At 46.7% G+C, this 18,474-nt stretch overlaps 3 protein-coding genes and 1 pseudogene across 4 annotated transcripts in view; 1 reads left to right on the top strand and 3 right to left on the bottom strand.

Moving 5' to 3' along the window:
* Window positions 1–332: 332 nt before the first annotated feature.
* On the bottom strand, window positions 333–919 carry Tmem217b (transmembrane protein 217B). Its single transcript, XM_090355759.1, has one exon. It carries the CDS (start codon window positions 917–919, stop codon window positions 365–367), a length of 555 nt encoding a protein of 184 aa, XP_090211885.1. The 3' UTR covers window positions 333–364.
* Window positions 857–13,506, bottom strand: Tmem217 (transmembrane protein 217). 2 transcript variants are annotated; one of them, XM_090355757.1, is made up of 3 exons: window positions 13,428–13,506; window positions 2,890–3,469; window positions 857–945 (listed from the first exon to the last, which is right to left on the bottom strand). In XM_090355757.1, the coding sequence occupies exons 2-3, from the start codon at window positions 3,459–3,461 to the stop codon at window positions 939–941; spliced, it is 579 nt and encodes a 192-aa protein (XP_090211883.1). In that variant the 5' UTR covers window positions 3,462–3,469; window positions 13,428–13,506; the 3' UTR covers window positions 857–938. The 2 variants fall into 2 exon arrangements, with proteins under 2 accessions (XP_090211883.1, XP_090211884.1); XM_090355758.1 differs by lacking the exon at window positions 13,428–13,506 and adding an exon at window positions 13,309–13,397.
* LOC150047751 (small ribosomal subunit protein uS5 pseudogene) lies at window positions 7,365–8,193 on the bottom strand (annotated as a pseudogene).
* A 209-nt stretch (window positions 13,507–13,715) lies between the features above and the next one.
* The window catches only part of Tbc1d22b (TBC1 domain family member 22B), a 57,372-nt gene continuing 52,613 nt past the window's right edge, over window positions 13,716–18,474 (top strand). The window contains exon 1 of the mRNA XM_090355756.1: window positions 13,716–13,854. Within this exon, the coding sequence (XP_090211882.1) occupies window positions 13,799–13,854 (56 nt within the window). The 5' untranslated portion in view covers window positions 13,716–13,798. The remainder of the gene's footprint in view (window positions 13,855–18,474) is intronic.

The raw sequence follows: 18,474 nt of genomic DNA, 5'->3' as shown, positions 1-18,474 counted from the left end.
CCAGCAGGACTCCACAGAAGAAGAGTTGGAAATGGCACCCAGGAAGCTCAGGCGGGGGGGGGGGAGGGGGAGTGGGGGGGAGGGGGAGTGGGGGGGAACTATGCAAAACAGAACTTGACACCAACAAGATAGATGAACAGAATATATATATTATTAGCTGCTAAAACAAGTAGCACGGACAGGCACATTGGCACACTAATGATCCATGCCACCTTCTTTCCAAGAGCCCTCCTTAGAACCTAAAATTTGAAAAGCCCAAAAGGCAAGCAGCGTCCACGGGTGTCAGGCTGGGAGGTGAGGGCCTCAGTGTTGCCAAACACCACACTTCTCTGTCTCTTCGCTCTCTCATCCTTCCTAGCACTGTTCATTGTAACTTGCGATAGATCATTCCCAGCCCAACAGGGGTCCACAGGTCCACGGTGCTGGCGGAGGAGTGCCTGTGGCGGCCTAACTTTCCCACCATCTTGGGCTCCTTGAAGAGGAAGTAGCCATGCTTGACGATGAAGGGCAGACAGCAGAAGTGCAGGCACATTCGGGAGACTTGGAAAACCATGTGCAGGTAACCCAGTTGCCGGAACTGTTCCTTCACCAGCCCCTGGATAAGCAGAATGAGGGAGAAGTTGATGAGCTCATAGGCAACAATCCACAATGTGTAGATGAGCGGCCCCAGGAACTGGCTCCTGAGGGTACAGTAGAGCAGGAGGCAGCCCATGAACACGGTGGTGAGGGTCAGGGAGGTGTTGAGGGTCTTCTTGTAGACCATGAGCTTCGTGACGAACTCAGAGCTCGTGCTCAGGTAGAGGCTGTATTTTTCTTCATAGCCAATGTGCATGGACTGGTTCAGCTCAATGATGAGGAACTGCACGGTGTTGAAGATGGAGAAGACGGCTGCCACGAGGGATACCATCCTGGCATTCATCTTTCCTGTCTTCCTGGATTTATCTCCTGCGAGGAAAATACAGATTGGATGGAGAAATGTGACGGGAATGGCGAGAGTCAGCCCAAGACAATTCCCTAAGCCATTAGATGGCACTAAGGAGGGCGGAGTGATGGAGATGTGGGGACAGGCTGGTGGCTTTGGGGGCGTAAGAGGCCTCCAGGGATAATGAGCAATGGTGTGCTGGGCTCCCCTGGGAGGAATCTGCGCCTCTGAAGAAAGAAAACCAGAGGCCCAGACATCTCTAATGTTCATCCTTTCTTCCCAAGTCCTTGGAAATGAACTGTTCCTGTGCTGTCCACTGGGGGGCGCCCCAGTCTTGTTCCAAGGCTGGGCCAGCAGTGTGGAACCAGGGGAGGTTTAGCACACAAGACTTAACTGTCTCTGCTGCCCAGAATAATTCTGCCTTTAAATAGCTGCCTTTGTCTTGGGTACTCATGGATCCTACTAATCAGGAGCCTGAGATCTGAAGATCACGGTTCAAAGCCAGCCCCAGGCAGGAAAGGCCCTGAAATTCTTATCTCCAATTAACCATCAGAAAATCAGAAATGGAACTGTGGCTCAAGTGGTAGAGTCCTGGCCTTGAGCACAAAGAAGCTCAGAGACAGCGTATGAGGAGCTACCGGCATCCGGTTTACAATTTATTTTTTATTTTTGGTGCCTATCCAAATGTTTGAACTCAGGGCCTAGGTGCTGTCCCTGAGATTTTTTTTTTTTTTTGCGCGAGGCTAGCATTCTGCCACATGAGCCACAGCTCCGCTTCTGGTTTTTCTGGTATTTTATTGGAAATAAGAATGTCACAGATTTTGCTGCCTGGGCTGGCTTCAAATTGCAGTCCTCACATCTCAGCCTCCTGAATAGCTAGGATTACAGGCTTGAGCCACCAGTGCCTGGCTAACTGCACTTTTTTTTCCCCCTGTGGGTCATGGGACTTGAATTCTGGGCCGGGGCACTATCTCTGAGCCCTTCAGCTCAAGGCTACCACCCTACCCTTTGGGCTACAATGCCACTTCTGGTTTTCTAGTGCTTAATTGGAGATAAGAGTCTCCCAGACTTTAGTGCCCGGGCTGACTTTGAACCTCAGATCTCAGCCTCCTGAAAAGCTAGGATTATAGGCATGAGCCACCACGCCCAGCTTGCACTATTTTTTAAAAAGCATTCCAGATGTATACTTTACCAGACTATGACTCCTCTCTGTATATCACCTTTAAGATAACATTAAAAAAATTTAAAGTATTCAAGATATGTCCATTGAAATGCAATTTAAAACATAGATTAGGAAGGGGAAGAAGAGAAAGAAAGCCACAGGGAGAGAAATTTGCTGATTTATCTATTAACATTTTTTTTTTAATTCAAAAGACTAGACCCCACCAATCAGCGCCCTCTGGTGGCTGTAATGCATTGGTACATCACAATTTTTTTTGAATGTTTGCCTTATGGCCACATTAAAGTCAAACCTACCTCCCAAGACGTATCAAATCCTATCTCTTTAACAAAGCCATTTGTGATTACTACAGTTCAGGCTGACTGCATTCCTCACTACCCATTAAAAAAAATCCCTGGGGCTTGAACTCAGGGCCTCAGACTTCGTTTAGAATTTTCACTCAAGGTTGGCACTCTTAATTACTTGAACTACACCTCTATTGTTTTGTTTTGTTGGTAGTCAATTGAAAATAAGGAAGTCTCATGGACTTTCTGCCTGGGATGGCTCCAAACAGTGGTCGTCAGATGTCAGCCTCCTGAGTAGCTAGGATTACAAGCATGAGACGCTCCACTCATCTGCTTCATTTGGACTCATTAGGTGGTATAGACCGGAAAAAGAGGGCAGACCTGGAGGAGGGCTTGATTCAAAGCAATGCCCTTGAACTAAGTCTCCTCATGGATCAGGAGGGCCCACAAAAGGAAGCCCTGCCTGGCTGTGGGGGTGAGGGTGCGGGAGGGGTTGACATTACGTATTATAGTGATGGACGAAGCTTATAATCTTGGATTTCCGCCGTGGAGTTTCTCCGTTCAACACTGACATGCGTCTGCTGTAGACGATGTTGCCTTGTTTCTGACTTTTGTAGATGATTTGCATGTAGTTGAAGACGAAGAACATCCAGAAGCCATGCAAAAGGTCCCGGCACACCAGGCCGCTCCAGCGCACAATCCGGACCTCCTCTATGTTGAAGTCGTTGGTGATGATCTGGATGACCAAGTTGATGGCCTCGTAGATAAAGATCCACGCACTGTAAATCACCAGGCCCCTGTAGATCTGGGCATAAACGGAGTACAAAAGGAGAAAGCTGATGATCATGGTGATGAAGGACTGGAAAAGAATGATTCTGAAACTCCAACAGATGATGAAATTACTTAGCTTGTGCCTGAAGCTCCTCTGGTTCTGGGTGCTAATGTCTGTGCAGTTGCCATTCTCAAGGTGCTTCTGCTCAAAGATGAGGTACAAGTGGGTGATGATGATGGAGAAGACCCCTGAAAGCATGGTCCCCATCTTGGCAGTCATCCCACACCACCGCTTCTGCTTCATGTCCACACCTAGGGAGGGAAACCACACGAGCCGGGCTCCACTTGCTTCCCAGGCTGGCAGTCCAGGCCTGCTCTGTCTCCCCTTCCCCAATCGGCCTGGTTGAAATGCATTGGCTATGGGGAGGAGGGGGATTTCTGCAGCTAGGAGCTGCTAAAGGAGAGCACTGCTTCTTACCCCTTCTTGGAGATCCTCAGGATGGGCTGAAAGTGCCCAGGCCCCGCCCTCCCCCACCCTGGACCAATCAGATCTTCCCTGAGGGCGACCCAGGCAGCAAGGTTCTAAGAGCCTTATAGGAATTTTCATAGGCAGCCAGCCCCATATTAGACAACACAAGGTTATAGCAAGGTGATCTAAATTCTCTCTGATCTCTCCAGGTATTGCCCTAGATACCCACTGCGGTCCGCATGGCTAAACCAGCTAACCCTAGGGCAACAGGGTCATGATGCAGACCAACCAGCACTCAAGTCACTCCTCTGCTGCATGTCAAAACCTATGAATTAACAGGTACTGGTGGCTCACACTGGTAATCCTTGGTTTGAAGCTAGTATCTAAGAAAGTCTTCTATCAACTAGAAAAATGACAGACTGGAGGTATGCCTCAAGGGATAGAGAGCCAGCCCAGCAAGTGCTGAACTTTGAGTTCCCTGTACCAGAGAAGGGGGAAACAGTGGGCTGTGAATATCTTAGTAAGACTGCTTTTATTTATTTTATCACTATTATTATTTAGAGCGGTGCAGCAGAAGTTAGGCCTGTGGGCATACTAGTCAAGTATTTGTGTGCATGCCAAACCTAGGGCTTGAACTCAGGGCCTGGGCACTGTCTCTGAGGTGTTTTTTTTCTGTTGTTGTTGTTGTTGTTGTTTTGCTGTAGGGTAGTGCTCTACCATTTGAACCACAGCTCCACTTCTGGCTTTTTGGTGGTTAGTTGGAGGTAAGAGTCTCACAGACTTTCATGAGTAGGCTAGCTTTGAAATATGATCCTTGGATCCCAGCTAGGATTGTGGGAGTCAGCCACCTTTACCTGGCTTATTAGTCAAGTTCTCTATCATACAAAGACATCCCCAGCCAGCTGACTGTGGTCAGTTCCTTTACGCTGGATGTTTTGCAAATTTCCCTCCCTTCCTAGCAGTATTTTAACTCAGGGCCTTGCACTTAGTAGGCAGGTACTCTACCACGTGACCAGGCCTTCAACCCTGCACCTTTTCAAATCAACACTGCCTGCTTTACCCACAGGATCTCCATCTCAGGCTCTCAGGGCACAGATTTCCCCATACTTTCCTCTGTGGGAGAAAATGGGAAATCCTCTTCAATCTAGAGCAAATGCCTGGCGTGCTTTGACAATGAGTCAGCCTAGAAGCAACGAAAAACAGCCCAAAGACAATGAGGTAATTCCAATGGTAAATCCCACAGCTGGATACAGAGTCCACACTGTCTGCTTGAGGGGTGAATGCATTCTTTCTCGTGTGTGTGTGTGTGTGTGTGTGTGTGTGTGTGTGTGTGACACTATCACTGTCTTCACTGTCTCTCAGCCTATTGGCTCACTCACCACAGTCATCTACACGTACAGGAAGACCTCAGGATGCTAGGCTGGTCTTCCTTCTGTGTCACATCTGCCTGCCACAGGCCCTTACACCAGCATCCCAACTAGGAGTGTGTCCCCAAGCCTTCTCCCCTTCCCACTGCACCCCACGTCTTTGGTTCATAGGAAGTGCACATTTCCCAGAAAAGCCAAACAGACTCATAGCTCATTGGTCAGCATTTGGTCACATGATCGCGCATAGTTGTGGAGGTAGGGGGAGGCTGGGAAAGCAAGTTTCTGGCAGAGCTGAATGGGATTATCATAACTGGTTTTAGACTAATGATTTATGCCCAGGCTGGGAACAGTTGCTCTATGCACTAAAAAATGAGGTCCTTAACAAGGAATAAGTGTCAGATAACTTAAAAGCTACTTTTGTTGTACCCACGAGTTAAGCTAAAGCTGGATACCAGCTGGGCACTGAGCTCTTTGGACCTGTGTCCTTTGATCTGAGCCATTCTCTCCCACAGGTGCTCTGCAATCACCTCCAGGAAGGACAGGATTTATCTGTATGCATCTTGTGATTAAAAAACAAAAACAAAAACAAAACTGACAACCAGGCACCAGTGGCTCACTCCTGTTATCCTCGCCACTCAGGAGGCTGAGATCTGAGGATTGCGGTTTGAAGCCAACCTGAGCAGAAAAGTCCCAGTGACACTCTTAATTCCAATGAACCATTCAAAAGCCAGAAGTGGTACTGTGGCTCAAGTAATAGAGCACAAAGAGGCTCAGGGACAACACCCAGTCCCTGAGGGTAAGCTCCACAATCAACCAACAAATAAAGGAAGGGGCCAACTGCCCTTCAAACAGGCGATGCTTGATTGTTTTTTCTTTTCTCTTTTTGCAGAGATTTGGGCTTGAACTCAGGGCCTTGAGCTCTCACTTTGCTGTTTTGCTCAAGGCTGGTGCTCTACCACTAGAGCCACAGAGCCACAGCTCCATTTCTTCTACCCCCCCTTTTTTTTCCTGCTTAATTGAAGACAGGTCTCATGGATTTTTTTTTTTTTTCTGCCCTGGCTGGCTTCAAACTGCGATTATCTGGTGGTTAATTGGAGATGAGTCTCATGGACTTTTCCTGCACCAGGCTGACTTTGAACCATGATCTTCAGATTTCAGCCCCCTGAGTAGCACTGTTTCTTGTTTCTTTTTTTGCCAGTCCTTGGGCTTGAACTCAGGGCTTTGTTGCTATCCCTGAGCCAATTTGTGTTCAAGGCTCGTGCTCTACTACTTGAGCTACAGAGCTACTTCCTGCCTTTCCTGAATAGTGTTGGAGATAAGAGTCTCATGGACTTTCCTGCCTGTACTGGCTTCCCCAACTGCGGTCCTCTGATCTCAGCATTTTGAGTTGCTAGGATTACAAGCATGAGCCACCAGTACCCTGGGCACTGTTACTTTTATCTCAACAAACACAACTGCCTCCTGTGTGCTGCCTAAAACCATGAAAAAAAAACAAAACCCTCTATTTCCACCTCTTCTTTGACCCCATGTTTCTCTCCAGTTTACCTTCAACCTTTTTCTGTGTGAGAAGAAGCAGCGGATCCAATGGTAGGCTGATTGAAACAGAGAAGGCATTCCTTATAGGCAATGGGGAAACCCGCAGAATCACATGTGTCTATTAACCAGCCACAATGCCCCGTCAACAATCACAGTGCCCTGGTGGCCCATGACAGTGATCTCATCATTAGGTCACCAGCCCGTGGGGCTCTGCTTATTTGGGGCGGGGCTGGCTGGGTCAATGCCAGCCAGGCTGGCTAGTGTGTCTGTAGTCAACTGTCAGCTGGCCAGGCAGCTCTGTTGGTTTTGGCTGGGTTCATTCCTACGTTGGAGCCTCTGTTGGCTCTTGGCTGATTTCCGATGGCCTCAGCTGGGAAACCGGGAGGCTTGGCCCGGGTCCACGTGTCTCATTGTGCAGCAGGCCAGTCTAGACATGTGCTAATAACAATCACGCAAGCCCAGGTTACATGACGGTTTTTCAGGCCTCTGCGTGTGAAACGGTTTCTAAAATCCCATTGACAAATGCAATCAATTTCAAGTGGGATCCTGGAGTCAGAAGAAGAGCCAACACAATAAGGCCCAGAAGGGTAAGAACTGAGTCTATCATCATGTAACCATGCCGGGTCTAGACGCTTCTCTCTGAGGGTAGTAATCACAGCTCAGTGCCAGCAGGACCCCTGAAGATACGGCAAAGCCACTGATGAGTGTTTGACTCCATCATTATGCTCTGTGTTCGTTCTTCTGGGGCCAGTCTTGAGCTGCCAGGGCACTGCCCAGCCACAGAACCCAAGATTCATTTTTTTTTTTTTTTAGAAAATAGGCTTGATTCGCTTCATTATTCTTGTATAAAATCATATGGTGTGGCCACAGCTGGAGCTTGAGTCGTCTGCATGGAGACTCTGGTGTGGGTTTTTACAAGGCGATCAGTGAATTCCTGGGAAGGAGATTTGGTGAAGATGGTCTCTCTCCAGAGATCAGGGGTCAGGTAACTATAGGTCTTGGAAATGGCATCCAAGGTGGCCTTGGTAAAGCTGCCCAAGATAGCAGAATAGCCCCTTACTGAGCTGTAGCTGTCACCAGCCACAGCTTCTTGGGGACAGGGGCTGAACCAATCCCAGTGCCTCTGGGGGTGGGGAGAGCCACAGCGGCCTGTGACCTTGCATGGGACAGGGTGAGGCCTGCCAATCTTGTCCCCCGGGGACAATGGAGAGCTTGGCCAGGATGATGGCCCCTCGGGTGGCAGTGGCAAGCTCCCTAGAGGACTTCACACCAGGCCGACATGGCCGTTGTAGTCACCAGTGGCCACCAGTGTTTTGAACCTGGTGCGCTGGCCAGCGCGGGTCTGCTTCTGCATAGGCAAGTCTTCAATACCTCGTCCTTGAGGGATGCCCCCGGGAAGCGGATGATCTCAGACCCCTTGATGAGAGGGAGAAAAGAGAAATCTCCTCCAAAGACCTGATCTTCGTGTCCTTAACTAGGCAGCCCAGTTTGGTGATGGGGATCCATTCCTTGTCTTTGGTCTTGCCTCCATGAGCCCCCTGGCTGCAATCCCGGCCTCTACCATGACCAGGACCATAACCTTGACCCCTCTTCAGAAGCAGCCTTGACCTCCCAAGGCTGGGTCCCCGGGGGTCCTCTGGACCCTCCCGCTGCACTGGTGTCATTTGTATAACCCAAGATTCTTATCCACTTTCACATCTCTGCAGTGTGAATGCCTCACCACTCAACATCGAAAGCGGGAGCATTTTACCGACACAGCCAAGGGCACTGCCCTGGTCTTAGCTCTCAAGGAAGCCTGGAGCTGACTCTGGTAGAGACTCTGCTGGGAGTTGGATTCTGCATTTCAGGGAATTTCCACAGGCTGGGAAACTTTCTGGTGGTGATGTCTGCGTTCAAGGCCTTGCACTTGCCAGGCAGTATTCTTTTCTTTTCTTTTTTGGTAGTGATGGGGCTTTGGGCTCTGGGCCTGGGCGATATCTCTGAGCTCTTCAGCTCAAGGATACTGCCCTACCCCTTGAGCCACAGAGCCACTTCCAGTTTTCTAGTTGCTAATTGGAGATAAGAGTCTCAAGGTCTTTAGTGCCCGGACTGGCTTTGAACTTCAATCCTCAGATCTCAGGCTCCTGAGTAGCTTGGATACAGGTGTGAGCTGCCACACCTGTCCCATGATTAGTTTTGAAATACAGTCTCTCATGTTTGCCTAGCCAGCCTGTTTACGTTTCTTCCAGGCATGTACCACTGAGCTCAGCCATTGGCTCAGATAGGTTCCACACACTTTTTACCTTGGCTGGGCCCAAACCAAGAATCCTCCCAATTTCAACCTTCCAAATAGCTAGGGTTACAGGTGTGAGCCACTGCACCTGGCTGGCAATGACACTCTATGATACACTTATGAACACGTGTGAAGCCATGGGCTCAATCCCCAGTACTAGGAAAACAAGAAACAAAAAAGTGGAACAGAAGGCAACAAAATGCTGACTGAACACGGTTGGAAATGAAACCATTAGACTGGGATGAAGACATGTTTACATCATGGAAGAGTACATTGCGGAGAAGATGAATAAAACTGGAGAGATGGAGAGGAAAAAAGCCAGTTGCAAGAGCATATGCATAGAGTGATGCTATTTATAACGTTTCCAAACATGGAAAGCATGTTGTTTATGGACATGCACATATGTGGGAAGTCGGAGCTGTGCGGGAAAGCGAACTTGTCACACAGGATTCGATTTTCCAGCCAAGGAGGGGGACTGAGTGAGATCACAAAAATGGTCTTTATATCTTAGGTCTCTCTCTCTCTCTTTTTTCTCTCTCTCACATGTGCGCATATGCACTCTCTTTCTCCTCCTCCCTCCTTCCTTTTTCATTAACTTAATTGAGCAAAAATTTTTTTTGACAGTCCTGGGCCTTGAACTGGCACTGTCCTGAGCTTTCTCAAGGCTAGAGCTCTACCACTTGAACCACAGCACCATTTTCAGCTTTTTTCTATGTATGTAGTACTGAGGAATTGAACCCGCGTTTTCATGCATGCTAGGCAAGCACTCTACCACTAGGCCAAACTGAACAAACTTTTTTGATTCACTTACATTAGTTACACAGGAGGGGATTTCACTATTATATTCCCATATGTGTTTATAATATATTCTTCTAATTAATGTCACCTCTTCTATCACTCTGCAAGCCCCGTTCTTAATCTTCTTCTTACACACATTATTTGTTATTTAATATTTACTGCAGGCAGGGCCGAGCAAACTATCACTCATGGGCAAAATCTGGTGTACGATTTTTTTTTTTTGATAGTCCTGAGTCTTGAACTCAGAGCCATGCCTTGAGCTTTTTTTTTGCTCAAGAATAGCACTCTACCACTTGAGCCACAGAACCACTTCCAGCATTTTCTTCATATGTAGTATTGAGGAATCAAACCCGGGGCTTCATGCATGCTAGGCAGGCACTCTACCACTAAACCACCCTGGCCTGGTTTTTACTTTCTTAAATTTTTTTTTTTCTTTATGCTGGCTCTATAGATTGAACTCTGGGTACTGTTCCTTAGCTTTCTTACTCAAGGCTAGCACTCTACCATTTGAGCCACAGCTCCATTTCTAGCACTATTGGGGTAGTTGAAGGTAAGAGTCTCACAAACTTTTCTGCCTGGGCTGGCTTTGAACCATGATCCGCAGCTCTCAGCCTCCATAGTAGCTAAGGCTATAGGCGTGAGCCACCAGGGCCTGGTTTAAAGGACAGTTTTTAAAGGTCCTTCTTGGCTGCTGTGGGAGGCATAACAGTGGAAGCTGAGAGAGAATGGTGGCGATCAGGGCTGGGAGTTTGGCCTAGTGGTAGAGTGCTTGCCTAGCCTGCATGAAGACCTGGGTTCGGTTCCTCCCTCCATACCACATACATAGAAAAGCCAGAAGTGGTGCTATGGCTTAAGTGGTAGAGTGCCACCCTTGAGAAAAGCCCAAGGACAGTGATCAGGCCTTGAGTTAAAGCCCCAGGACTGGCAAAAAAATTAAAAAAATAGATTAAGGTGATCATAGTCTTAATGGTGGTAAGAAAGGGCCCAACAATCTTTGCTTCCCTACCAAGCACTATTTTAAAAGTTATTATCAGGGGCTGGGAGTTTGGCCTAGTGGTAGAGTGCTTGCCTAGCATTCATGAAGACCCGGGTTCAATTCCTCAGTACCACATACATAGGAAAAGCCAGAAATGGTGTTGTGGCTCAGGGTAGAACACTAGCCTTGAGGAAAGCCTAAGGACAGTGCTCAGGCCCTGAGCTCAAGCCCAGGACTGGCCAAAAAAAAAAAAAAAAGTTATTATCAGCCAGGGACCAGTGGCTCACACTTATAATCCTAGCAACTCAGAAGGCTGAGATCTGAGGATCATGGTTCAAGGCCAGTCTAGGTAGGAAAGCCTGACTCTTATCGCCAATAAACTATCAAAGAGCTGGAAGTGAAGGTGTGGCTCAAGTGGTAGAGCACCAGCCTTGAGAAGAAAAGGTCAGGCCCTGAGTTCAAGCCCCACCCAGATGGCACCAAAAAAATGTTATAAGGTGATTAAATTCTTTTTTTTTTTAATGTTACATGAAAAACTGGCTTGATATAGAAAATAAAGAGGGGAAATAATAGAGCTTGTCTGGGCTGAGAATTGTTAACTAAATCCCCTGGGCACTTGTGTTATTTAACATTTCCTAAATGACTTTTAAGAAGGATACTTTGAGACTCGGCGAGGTACACAAATTAGACTTTCCTTTTCAGGTAGGGAAATGTCAAGTCAATAGGGAGTACCTTCTGGAACATTTCTAATTCCCTGTGAGTTAGCTGAAAAGTGGGAGGTGTCTTGCCACAGGGCCAGATTTGTGCAGCTCCCATAAGGAAGGCAATTTTGATGACAGATGAAGGATAATGAACTCTGAATGGCCAGCTGCTTTCCAGGAAGGGGATCTAGAAATCAAGGTACCAACTCTCCTAAAGCAGAAAAAGCAATGGGGTGCTGGTGACTCATGCCTGTAATCATAGCCACTCAGGAGGCTGAGATCTGAGGATGGTGGTTTGAAGCCAACCTGGGCAGAAAGGTCTGTGAGACTCTTATTTTCAATTAACCAGCAAAAGAAACAAACCAAACCAAACCAAACCAAAACAACAACAACAACAAAAACCCCAAAAACCCAAAAAGTGGAAATGGGGTTCAAGTGGTAGAGTTCCAGCCTTGAGCAAAAACATAGTTTGAGATTCCAACTTCTTTTTTTTTTTATTGTAATGTATAGAGAGGTTAGTTTCACTGGCCAGATAGTAGGTGCATTGCCTGTCACACATTGATACCCCTTCTCATGTTTTGTCCCAATTTCCCTCCCTTCACCTTGTGAGGTCCCAATTTCAAACCCCAATTATAATGCACACAAATGAAATAAAAAGGTCTTTCTAGGGATGGGGATTTGGCACAAGTAAGAGTACCTGCCTAGCTGGCACAAGGTACTGAATTAAAATCTCAGTACTACCAAAAGAAAAAAGAAGTCAGATGCTGGTGCCTCAAGCCTTTAATCCTAGCTACTCAGGAGGCTGAGATCTGAGAATTGTGGTTCAAAGCCAGCTCAGACAGGAAAGTCCCTAAGACTTTGTCTTCCAACCACCAGAAAACTGGCTCAGAGTGGTAGAGCACTAGCCTTGAGCAGAAAAGCTCAGGGACAGTGCCCAGGCCCTGAGTTCAAACCCCATAACTGGGGGAAAAAAGAAGAAAAAAGAAAAAAATGAATTATTAATGAGAAGGGTTCCTTATGTATTCTCCAATATGTAGAAAGACATGAGATAGCAGTGAGTGAGGGGAAGGGTGGAGGGGGCAATCTGTCACACACTAGTCTTTAGTTAGCACAAAATGATTCTGAATTAGCAAATACTCCTTCAATTATCATGGAATACAACCATAAACACTAAAAACAAAAACAAAAACAAGAAAGGAATCACTAACAAAATATTCAAAATGCTAATATGTTTCATTCTGAGTAAAAACTTGATTGAAAATAAATTTAAAGGTGAATGACAAATAAAGAAAATTAAGGACATGGATTGCTATCTCTGTAATCTTTGTGACTGAGATCCTCTATATCCTCCAGAAAAATGACACTGGGTGATGGTGAGTTGGATGGATAAAGTAAGAACCTCCCCTATGCCCAACTTGTTCAGTGCTAGCTTTGTGTAGTCAAAACGTAAAGAGTCGGGATTGAAATCAGGGTTACATCATTTCAATGTCACCAGCAAGCCAAATCCTGTAAGAGCGTTCAGTTATCAGAGAAGATTCTGATGAATCAACTGTTACTTGCCTGTTGAAACAGTCACTCTGGGCTTTATCAGTCTTCCTTCAAAAAATTTTTAAAAATTAGTTAAAAATATATAATGAGTGACTGTGGTCCTTAATGTACGATGTTATCGCTCATCTCTTTTGCCATCCCTTGGTTATCGCATATTGTTACAATTTTTCACCTTGTTATCTGATATATTTTATATGTGCTTAATTGGTTATTTGAAATAGGATAGGGAAGGGGAGAAATCAAGATAAGGAGAGGGAGGGAAATGGGGACCATGCCATGAGAAAGGGTATCAATGTTTGTGAAGTTATGCATCTTCTATCCGGGGCATATAATGTAACCCTTCTATTAATCACAATAAAACATTTTTGAAAAAAAATTAATTAAAAAGAAATAGGGGATTTCAAGGGAAAGAGACGGGGCCTGTCCTAAACCTGTGTCATTAAGTTGGGAGTTGGATGTCACAGGCATCCCTGTGGGCTCTTACTTTTCGGTCAAAGAAATACATGGTTCTTTCTCCTTGTTTAAAAACTCGCTATGTTAATAATCTCAGAAAGCTCATTCTTCTCAAAGAAAACCGTCTTTTCTGCCAGTCCCTTTCCGTACCTGTTTCTCGCCACCGGTGCGTAGAACTTTCAGCTCCGCCTCCCTGCTCGCGTAGGCCCCGCCTTCTCGGCCCACCTGCGTGCCCAGCCGCTGACGTAGCGCTTGGGCTTCAGAGGGCTGCAGGACTCTGGCTTCTGATTGGTCCATCCGTTTGGGGCCTGTACCGAGCACCAATGGAAACGAGGCTGGGCGGGGAGATGCCCACATCCAAGATGGCGTCCCCAAGCTCTGGGAGCGGGTGACCCGCGGCGGCGGCGGCGGCGGAGGGGAAGCGGCCTGGGTCCGGCCCTCAGATTCCGGGGTCCTGGGGGCATCTCGCGGGGCACCTCCTCCCCGTGACCCGCCTACCAGGACCTCTCCGGGCCAGAGCCATGGCCGCCGAGAACAGCAAGCAGTTTTGGAAGAGAAGCGCCAAGCTGCCGGGGAGGTGAGCCCAGGACGCCGAGGGGGAGGAGGGATCGGACCCAACCCTCCCAGATGCCAAATCCCGCGGGCCCGGGCCGCCGCGGAGGCCGGAACGCTGGCGTGGGGGACCCCCGGCCTCCTCAGCCTGGGCCGCCCGGCCTGGGCGGGCAGCTGTCAAGCCGCGAGCCCCGGGGCCGACGGGGCGTGGGGAGCGCCCGGGGGCCGGGCGAGGGGCTCCGAGGGTGACCGCACCGGGCGGGGCCCGGGGCCCGGGAGCCGCCCCCAACCTGCCTCTCACCTTACCCTCGACTCCTCCCCGGGGGTCTCCGCCCCACACAGGTGGTTGCCCGCAGGTGGGTGGCCCCGGGCTTGGCCCTAGGTGGGGGGCAAGCGGGAACCCGACTTTCTCCTGGACCCCGGGCGAGGCTTGAGAGCCGGTCTCCACTTGACGTTCAGTTGGCCTTTTCTTCTTAGGGGTACTCACTGGCCATTTTCTCAAGATTTGTGCAACCCCCAGTGAACGCCTCCTGTCCCCCACCCCTCCACCGTGTGTAGGAGTCTTCTTTTTTGTGTAAACATACCCAATGCTCTTCAGTTTTGTTGGAAAGCTACTTCCCCCCCCCTTTCTTAATTGCATGTTGACACTTACCAATCTTCCACCCCTCTATCAGTCTTCTGTTGGTTTACGGTTTCAATTTGTTTGAGGTTGGGTCCTGAGAAGCAAGAGAGATGTGTGCTTTTCAGTTGTTAAGATCCTGATAGGATCTTTTGGAGAATAGTGGTTGTTTAGTACAAACACTAGGCAAAAAAAAAAAAAAATACACAAAACTCCCTGCCAACATATGTATTAAAGTCATAGGAGAGACTAGGTGGAGGTAGCTCATGCCTGCAATAATCTTAGTTTATCCTGGAGGCTGAGATCTGAAGATCTGAGTTGGAACAGGAAAGTCCCAAAGACTCTTTTAGACTCCAGTTAACCAACAAAAAGCTGGAAGTGGAGGTGTGTCTCAAGTGATTCGAACTCCAGCCTTGAGTAAAAAAAGCTATTGCTCTGGCCTTGTTCAAGCCCTGAGGATCATGGTTCAGAGCCAACCCAGGCACAAAAGTTCATGAGATTCTTTTTTTTTTTTTTTGTATTATTTTTTTTAATTGTGATGAATAGAAGGGTTACGCTATATTATACCAGATCATGAGATTCTTATCTCCAATTTACCGCCAGAAAACCAGAATGGTGCTGGAGTAGAATGCTAGGAGAGCACTAGCCTTGAGCTGAAGAGCTCAGGGACAACACCCAGGCCCAGAGTTCAAGTTCTACAAAGGAACAACAACAAAAAAGATGTACTTTAGATGAACACCACTTCCTGCCATCTGATTTCCTTTCCTTCCTGCTCTGGTGAGCTCTCCAGTTGTGCTGGCAGTGTTTTCTGTGTTTTTCCATAGATCATGACATGTACACATCCTAAGATTTGAACGAGTGGGAATACGATGTAGAAGATAACAGGAGGTGGTGTAGTCCTTTGCGTCTTTTGTCTGTTGTATTGACTATCTTTTGTTTTCTGTATTCTCCAGGTTTACAGGAATATGGAGTTTTTTGTGTCTATGTGTGTGCTGATACTTGAACTCAGGGTCTGGGTATCTTTATTAACTTTCCTGCTCAAGGCCTTTACTATTTGCACTACATCTTCATTTCTGGCTTTTTGGTGGTTAATTAAAGAAAAGATTCTAGGGCCGGGAGTTTGGCCTAGTGGTAGAGTGCTTGCCTAGCATTCACGAAGACCCAGGTTCGATTCCTCAGTACCACATACATAGAAAAAAGCCGGAAGTGGTGCTAAGGCCCAAGTGGTAGAGCTCTAGCCTTGAGAAAGTCCAAGGACAGTGCTCAGGCCCTGAGCTCAAGCCCAGGACTGGCAAAAAACAAACAAACAAACAAACAAAAAAACAACAAAAAAGAAAAGATTCTAATAGACTTTCCTGCCTGGGTACGCTTGGGGAATCATGATCTTAAGATCTTAGCCTCTTGAGTAGCTTGGATTACAGGTTTGAGAGCCACTAGTGCTCTCATACCTAGTGCTGGTCCAGGGGCTTGAACTAAGTACCTGGATGCTGTCCCTGAGCTTCTTTTGCTCAAGGCTAGTGCTCTAGCACTTGAACCACAGCTCCAATTCTGGCTTTTTGGGAGGAGTTTATTGGAGATGAATCTCAGTGACTTTCTTTCTTTGTGAGCAACCAGCACTTGGCTCATGAAACTTTTTTTGGGGGTGGGTGGGGTTAGTTATGGGGCCTGATTTTTTTTTTTTTTCTAGTCCTGGCTTGAGCTCAGGGCACTGTCTTTGGGCTTTCTCAAGGTTAGAACTCTAACACTTGAGCTACAGCACCATTTCCGGCTATTTCTATGTATGTGGTAACCGAGGAATCGAATCCCATGCATGCTAGGCAAGCACTCCACCACTAGGCCAAACTCTTGGCCCCATCAATGAACTTTTTCCCTCAAGGCTAGTGCTCTACCACTGAACCATAGCTCCATTTCTGGTTTTCTGGAAGTTAATTGGAGATAAGGTTCTCATGGACTTTCCTGCCTTGGCTGGCTTCAAACCACAACCCTCAGATCTCAGTCTCCTGAGTAACTAGGAGTATAGGCATGAGCCACTATGCCCAGCCAAATTCTTTCAAGTAATACAGTTTTGTTTTTTCTTTTTCTTTTTCCCCATCTTTTGGTATTGGTCTTGGGACTTGAACCTCATGGCGTGAGCACTGTCCCTGAGTTCTTTTGCTCAAAGCTATGGAGCTGTCACTTGAGACACAGCTTCACTTCTGGCTTTTTGTGTGTGTGTGTGTGTGCTTAATTGGAGATAATATCATGGACTTTCCTGCTTGGGCTGTCTTTGAACCACAATCCTCAGATCTCACTCTCCTGAGTAGGTAGTATTATAGGCACCCAGTAGGGTGCCTTAGTTTAAGGAAGCCATTAAAGCATTTTCTTGGATAGAAAATTCGCATTTGGACTCTTCTGTTTTTGGGCTGGAAAACGACCCAGCGGACTGTGTCTGTGATAACCTAGAAGTGAAACCGTTTGAGTTGTCTTCAAAAATTGAAAGATAAAAACCTGAAAATGATGGCAGGTTGCTTTCACTTTCCTTTATCATGATCCAGTGATAAGTAACAAGTGACAAAAACTAGGAATTTCATTAAATAAAATAACCTAAGTTCAAATATGAATAAGACTTTCTTTTCCAAATAGCAATGTTGCTGAGATAGAATTCACACTGTGAAACTTTAAAGTGTATAGTTCAGTTGTAGTACAGTATATTCATCTGAAGCATAAAGGATTTTGTCTAATCATCACCACCGACTGCAGGACATTTTTATTACCTTCCCCACTGCATTTACTTCCCATTCCATCTTTCCTCTAGATCCTAGTGACTACTGATTTATTTTTCTGTTTACCCATTCGGGATATTTCAAATCAGTAGAGTGTTTGGCTTCTTTTACTAAAAAAAAATAAAAAAATAATGTTTTCAAACTCATCCCAGTGGTAGCATATGTAAATACTTTGTTCCTTTTATGACTGGGTAACATTTTTTGTTGTTGTTGCTCTAGAGATACCATTTTGTTTATTTGTTCATCAGTGGATGGACATTTGGTTTGTTTCCATCTCTGTGAACATTCACACACAGGTTGTGTGGACGTGTTTCTATTGTGTACACAGAACTGAAATGACTGGGTCCTGTGGTCACTTGATGGAAATAAACATCTTAATTTCTTCCAGTTATCCATAAGAACCTCATGGACTTGATATTTGGTGCAGTGGCTCATGCTTGAAATGCTATCTAGTCCAATTGGAAGAATCAAGGTTTGAGGCTGGCCTGGGTAAAAAGTGAGATTCTCAATTCTACAAAACAAGCTGGTTATGGTGGATGTCTGTTATCCCAACAACTAGGTAGGAGGTTATAGGTCTCTGTCAGGCTGGCCCAGGTGAAAAGCAAGATTCTATCTGAAAAAATTAAGCAAAAAAGGACTGCAGGTGTCTGTGGCTTAATAAATAGAGTGCTTTTATTTTTTTCCTGCCAGTCCTGGAGCTTGAACTCAGGGCCTGAGTAGTGTCCCTGGGCTTTCTGAAGGCTAGAGCTCTACCACTTGAGCCACAGCACCACTGCCAGCTTTTTCTATGTATGTGGAATCAAACCCAGGTTTTTATGCATGCTAGGCAAGTACTCTACCACTAGGCCAAACTCCTGTCCCCAAGTAACAGAGTGCTAATCTGCCAAGATTGAGGCTCTCAATACCACAAACCCCAGTACTACCAAAACTTGAAGGGGAAAAAAAAGCAGGCCATGGGACCTAACTCCCTGGGCTCATATCCCACCTTTGCCACTTTCTAGCTGTTCACCCTGTGGAAGTTAACTTCTCTTGGCTTCAGTCCGTAAACTGGGCATGGAATATCTTCCTCGGTATAAGGAAAAAGGTTCATAGCCCATGGTAAGGAAATAACCCATAATGTCAGGTGGCATGAGAAAGATATACTATAGTAGCTCCAGATTTTGTTTTCCCCCCAGTCAAAAGACTTTGGTTAGTGATGTGTCTGGAGTCCTCAGTCAGCATTGTGCTGGAGAGAGGTGAAAACTAAAGCCTCCACCATTCAGAT

The sequence above is a fragment of the Megascapheus bottae genome, chromosome 22 (genome assembly GCF_031878675.1).
Source record: "Megascapheus bottae isolate mThoBot1 chromosome 22, mThoBot2.hap1, whole genome shotgun sequence".
Taxonomy (NCBI): Eukaryota; Metazoa; Chordata; class Mammalia; order Rodentia; family Geomyidae; genus Megascapheus; species Megascapheus bottae.
Note: the sequence above shows the minus strand (reverse complement) of the source record. Positions and strands in the feature narration are given on the sequence as shown.

Bases quoted from the DNA above. Each gene is read 5' to 3' on its own strand.
- Tmem217b (XM_090355759.1), bottom strand. From the start codon at position 919: ATGAATGCCAGGATGGTATCCCTCGTGGCAGCCGTCTTCTCCATCTTC.
- Tmem217 (XM_090355757.1), bottom strand. From the start codon at position 3,461: ATGAAGCAGAAGCGGTGGTGTGGGATGACTGCCAAGATGGGGACCATG.